At 41.8% G+C, this 6000-nt stretch overlaps 1 protein-coding gene across 1 annotated transcript in view; it reads right to left on the reverse strand.

Annotated features, from left to right (window-relative positions):
• The window catches only part of LOC111159217 (tRNA methyltransferase 2 homolog B), a 42027-nt gene extending 37299 nt beyond the window's left edge, over positions 1 to 4728 (reverse strand). The window contains exons 1-3 of the mRNA XM_022521660.1: positions 4396 to 4728; positions 3563 to 3617; positions 664 to 798 (exon numbers count right to left, since the gene is read on the reverse strand). Coding sequence (XP_022377368.1) covers positions 664 to 798; positions 3563 to 3617; positions 4396 to 4661 — 456 coding nt within the window. The 5' untranslated portion in view covers positions 4662 to 4728. The remainder of the gene's footprint in view (positions 1 to 663; positions 799 to 3562; positions 3618 to 4395) is intronic.
• Between the last annotated feature and the right edge of the window lie 1272 nt (positions 4729 to 6000).

Here is a 6000-nt window from a genome sequence, read left to right on the forward strand (position 1 = left end):
AGTGCACAGCTGAGGTCAGGACACTCCACAGACACTCCATAGTGGAAAGGAGTTTCAATCTTGCCGTGAAGCAGGGGTCAGCAAACTTTCTCAGTAAAGGCCAGATAACAAGTTATTTTAGGCTTTACAAGTCATATGGTCCTTATCACAACTACTTAACTCTGCCATGCAGTGCAAAAGCAGCCCCAAACAATCCATACACAAGCAAGCTTAGCTGTGTTCCAATAAAACTTTACAAAATAAAGCAGGGGTGGGGGACAGATACGGCCTAAGGACCATAGTTTGCCAACCTCTGCCATAAATTAAGTTCTGCCTCTTTGAGGCCTCATTAGGTTTCCAAAGTCTGAAATCTTTCTACAGAGGTAATACTGTAGTGGCTGAGACAGTGAGCTTTGCATCAAACAGACCTGAGTGTGAGCTTCAGCTCCAGCACTTTCTAGATGTGTGTCCTTGGGCAAATTACTTAATCTCTTTGAACCTCAACATCTTCATCTGTAAAACCATAGTGTCCACCCCTTAGGGTGCCTATAAACAGTCAGTGATGATGCATGCTCATCACTTAGCAGAGGGCCTCATCCCCAGAAAGTGCCCAGTAGGTAGTGGCTGATATTATTAGCTATTAAGGGGACTTAGTAGATGAAGGATAGGGAAGTGGTGGCTTACAGAGGGGATAATAGGATGGAGAAGACAAGAGAGCCCCTCAGCTCTGGGTGCAGATGTTGTCACATTGACTCCATTGAGCTTCTGGAGGTAAGACTCCAGTCTCCGTAAAATTTTCTTCTGAGCTTCAAATTTAACCTGCAAAAGAACGTATGTAATGAAACAAAGAGACTTATGCAGTATCACCGCAAAGAATGGAAAACAAAGAGGAAAAGAGAAGGCTGACCCACAGATGACTGGGTCATGGTCTTAGCAGATAAGGAACCCATAATGATGGGACAGCAACAGACCTAAGAAGGTATTGGGAGAAAAGAGTGAGCTCTTGTGTAAGCTCTTCATTTTAAACGATCTTTCAGATTGAACACCCAAGCTATAGGTCAGTGCTGTGATAATAGAAATGTTTTATGCTGGTATTATGTGCTATATAATTTAGTAACCACTAGCCACATGTGGCTAATGAGCACTTGAGATGAGGCTCATGTGACTGAGGAACTGAATTTTTAATCTCATTTCTCTTTTTTTAAAGATTTTATTTATTTATTTTGACAGAGAGACACACAGGGAGAGAGGAAACAGAAGCCAGGGGAGTGGGGGAGGGAGAAGCAGGCTTCCCGCCTAGCAGGGAGCCTGATGTGGGGCTCGATGTGGGGCTCGATTCCAGGATCCTAGAATCATGACCTGAGCTGAAGGCAAATGCTCAACAACTGACCCACCCAAGCGCCCCTTTAATCTCATTTAATTTTAGTTAACGTATACAGTCAGTCACCTCTGCTGAAACAGGACATAAGCATTTCTATGCTATGCTATGCAAAATCACACGAAGGAAATTACAGGGCATTAAGAATATACTTATCTTGATGAGCACTAATATACAGAATTATTGAATCACTATACTGTACACTGGAAACTAATTTAATGCTATATGCTAACTATACTGGAATTAAAATTAAAAAAAAGAAATCAAAGAGCTCATGGGAAAAATGGGGTTAGGCACACACATTCCACAACTTTATCAGTAACGCACATAGAAAGGATAGGAACCTAACAAAAAGGGTAATACAGTTTTACACGTTAAATGGCTAAGAAATGAGGCACCTGGGTACCTCAATTGGCTAAGTGTCTGCCTTCGGCTTGGGTTGTGATCTCAGGGTCCTGGGATGGAGCCCTGCATCAGGCTCCGGGCTCCCTGCCAAGTGGGGAGTCTGCCTCCCCCTCCCCAACCTTCCCGCTGCTTGTGCACTCTCTCTCAAATAAATAAAATCTTTAAAAATAATAAAAAATTAAAAATTAGGGTTGCCTGGGTGGCTCAGTCATTAAGCATTGCCTTCAGCTCATGTCATAATTCCAGGATCCTGGGATTGAGCCCCACATCAGGCTCCTTGCTTGGTGGGAAGCCTGCTTCTCCTTCTCTTACTCCCCCTGTTTGTGTTCCCTCTCTCACTGGGTCTGTCAAATAAATAAATAAAATATTTTTAAAAACTTAAAAATTAAAGATAATAAATGGCTAAGAAATGTATAGATACATACTACAGTAAGAATGGTCCTTTACCCTGACAAAGACCTGAAGTTTGCTTGTGGAGGTGGCTGCCACTTGTGAATGATCCTAAAGCAGTGAAAGGATGGTTATGTGTCACACACAGAAAGATCTAGCAACAGACATGGATGAGAGTGGCCCATGCCACATTCAGTGAACTGTGGGAACCTGTGGATGTTTGAGGCGTGTGCATGTGTTCATTTTATGTGTTCTTTTTTTTTAAGATTGTATTTATTTATTTGACACAGAGAGAGAGAGATCACAAGCAGGCACAGAGGCAGGTGGAGAGAGAGGGGGAAGCAGACTCTCTGCTGAGCAGAAAGCCTGATGTGGAGCTTGATCCCAGGACCCTGTGATCATGACCTGAGCCGAAGGCAGAGGCTTAACCCACTAAGCCACCCAGGCGCCCCCATTTTATGTATTCTTAATGCAGCTCAGTTCTGCTGGGTACAGTTTGCTTCTTTCATCTGGTGTTTCTTGTGGACAAAAAAAAAAAAAAAAGAATCACTTGTAAGCCACTGTGAAATTTGCGTTATGTTCAAATTGTTCCTTAATCTATCAATCCCTTGGAACAAATTTGTATTTTTAAGATAAGCATTACAGCAGAATTGACTGTATTTGAAATCAAATAGCCACATGTAGCTCATGGCTACCAGGCTGGAAAGTGCAGCTACGTATAAAGCAGCAAGAGTACTTACTACTCACACATACAGAGAATAACAAAAAAGCAAGGAAGAAAGGAAACAGGCATTTCCCGATATGGCTTCAGAGTTTGGAAGACGTAACAGGTGTAAAGTTAAAATTTCAGATCCATATTACTCAGCCACCAAAAAGAATGAAATCTTGCCATTTGCAATGACATGGATGGAACTGGAGGGTATTATGCTAAGCAAAATCAGTCAGAAAAAGACAAATAGCATACAATTTCACTCATATGTAGGATTTAAGAAACAAAACAGATGAACAGAGGGGAAGGGAAGAAAAATAAATTAGGATGAAATCAGAGAGGGAGACAAACCATAAAAGACTCCTAACTCTAGGAAACAAACTGAGGGTTGCTGGACGGGAGGTGGTGTGGGGATGGAGTAACTGGGTCATGGGCATTAAGGAGGCCACTAAGTGATGAGCACTGGGTGTTGTTTGCAACTGATGAATCACTAAATTCTACCTCTGAAACTAATAATACAGTATATGTTAATATAAAGAAATAACTGCATTTGAAAAAAAAAACTTTTCTAGATTCATTAACATACTGATTTTAAGCACCTGTTGGGGCATCTGAGTAGAGCTGTCCAGTCAAGCTTCCTAGAAGGCTGGCACCATTCCCCCGATGGAATCAGGGAGTGAAAACGTAAGCTGGGTACCAACCTTGAGCTGTTCCTCGTAGCTCAGCCTCCAGAGTGGTGTCACAACATCAGCTAGCCTTTAAAAAAAATAATTCAGGCACTTCGTTCATTATATAAATATGTACTGAGCACCTACTATGCATAAGTACTTCCTGCCACCATTTTCTCTGGCATTTTACTTATTCAGGAAACCTAACTCTCGTGCCCCTGGGGAGATACAGTCTGGGAGAAGAGCCCATTTTGGTGCTGTCTACTTATTCAGGAAACCTAACTCTCGTGCCCCTGGGGAGATACAGTCTGGGAGAAGAGCCCATTTTGGTGCTGTCTACTTAACAAAGCAGAACAGATGGGCAAACTTAATATAAGAAAAATCCAGATTTATCAGGAGGTAATTAATCATATTACAAAAGGCTTCACTGTTGGGTTCCTTTAAATAGCTCACCTCCCTAATGCTTTTAAAATATAATTTGATTTAGAAAATACATTTGTTGCATAAAATGAGGTATATTTGTGTTTGCATGGCTGCAACGGGACTATTCATTTGTAAGCCATCTGATCACTCCCTGGATTCCTGGTTTTCAGTGTATCTGCCCTGGACCTTTATAGAGACAAGGTCCCAGTTTAATATCTCATTTCTGTGAAAAACATACTTAGAGGCAAGGAGAATATTTTCTGCCATCAAAAAGCATTTCCACCAACATTATTCGGGTGTCTTCAAAGTTGCCCTGGGTATCCTATCTTAGGCGCCCCCTTGAACACTTGCAATGCCATATTAGTTGCATCAGGAATACAGAATTTCAGTAGGCCCAGAAATTCAGACTTGCTAATGGAAAACGGTATCTGCCTGGACCTTACCTTTCCTGCCAGGAACCATCAAGTGGTCCAATGTAGCTTGGTTTCTTCTGACTTTTCTGTCCTCTTTGACACTTCTTGGTTATCACGTTGGTGAAGTTTCCCTCACCTGCTGAGCCCAAAAAGAGCTTTGACCAACATGGATGTTTTGTGGCACACCAGGGGAGCAATCCTGGTTTGGAGAGGGGACCCACCCTGGAGAGGAAACAACTCGGGCTATGCATTGGGACTCTTCTCTTGATCTCTGCCAACCACAGAAACACTGACATTCACCTGCATGAAAGGTGAACAAACAGAAGTTGGGAAACAGAAGCACAACTCCCAAACCCCTTCATTCATTTACAAACCCTTACAGAAGCTCGGCACCCAGCACAGCGCCTGGCACGGAGTCAACACTGGGTAAAAGCAGGCCTGCTGAATGGAACTGAATTACTGCATATCAGGTACTGGCTTAGGTTCCCAAAATAAAAAGATGAGGAAAGTATACTCTTTGTCCTCCAGGGAAGAGTTTAACTCTCCGTATACACTCCAATGGCTAGACCCTCTCCATATTCTACCCTCCGACCCAAAAACCAATCGGTGAACTACTATTCAGTAAGTGCTATGTGCAAGACATCGTGCCACACAAGATTACAATCTAATAGAGAAGATCAAGTCCAGATGCAGGAAAAGATGAGAATAAATAACACAATGTGATTAGTTCCTGACAAATGCCCAGGAAAAGCTTCCCAGAGCAAGTAAGCCTTGTACCAGGTCTTAAAGGATGGTAGGGAGGTGAATCAGATATTTATAGGGCAATGGCTAGACCAGTCTGGCTAAAACAGTAATTCATTTTGGGGAACAGAGGAAATAAGGTTGAAAAGTTACATCAAAGTGAGATCTAGAAGAAAGTTAATGCCTGAATTATTATATTAATATTATAATAATATTAATTATTATATATTATATATTATATGATATATAGAATATGATACAGTATTTATTACATACAATATATATTATTATATGTTAATATTATTATTTATTGTGAAGGCAACAGTGAGTTGATGGAGGCTTTATATAGAGAAATAAAGATGAAATAGGGAGGTTAATAAAAAGGAAGTTCAACAGGATGTCCACTCTCACCACTGTCATTCAAAATGGAACTAGAAGTCCTAGCCTCAGCAATCAGACAACAAAAAGAAATAAAAGGCATCCAAATCAGCAAAGACACAGCCAAACTGTCACTCTTCCCAGACAAAATGATACTCTACACAGAAAACCCAAAAGACTCTACCAAAGAATTGCTAGAACTGATACAGGAAGGGGCGCCTGGGTGACTTAATCGGTTAAGCAGCTGCCTCAGTCTCAGGTCATGATCCCAGGGTCCTGGGATAGAGCCCAGCAGCAGGATCCCTACTCAGCAGGGAGCCTGCTTCTCCCTCTCCTTCCTGCTTGTGCTCTCTGTCGCACTCTCTCGCTCTCATTCAAATAAATAAAATCTTTACAAAAAATAACTTCTTAAAAAAAAAAGAACTGATACAGGAATTGAGCAAAGTGGCAGGACACACAATCAATGCACAGGGGTGCCTGGGTGGCTCAGTCGTTTAAGCGTCTGCCTTTGGCTCA

Source organism: Enhydra lutris, unplaced genomic scaffold (assembly GCF_002288905.1).
Source record: "Enhydra lutris kenyoni isolate GAN:26980312 unplaced genomic scaffold, ASM228890v2 scaffoldscaffold67, whole genome shotgun sequence".
Taxonomy (NCBI): Eukaryota; Metazoa; Chordata; class Mammalia; order Carnivora; family Mustelidae; genus Enhydra; species Enhydra lutris.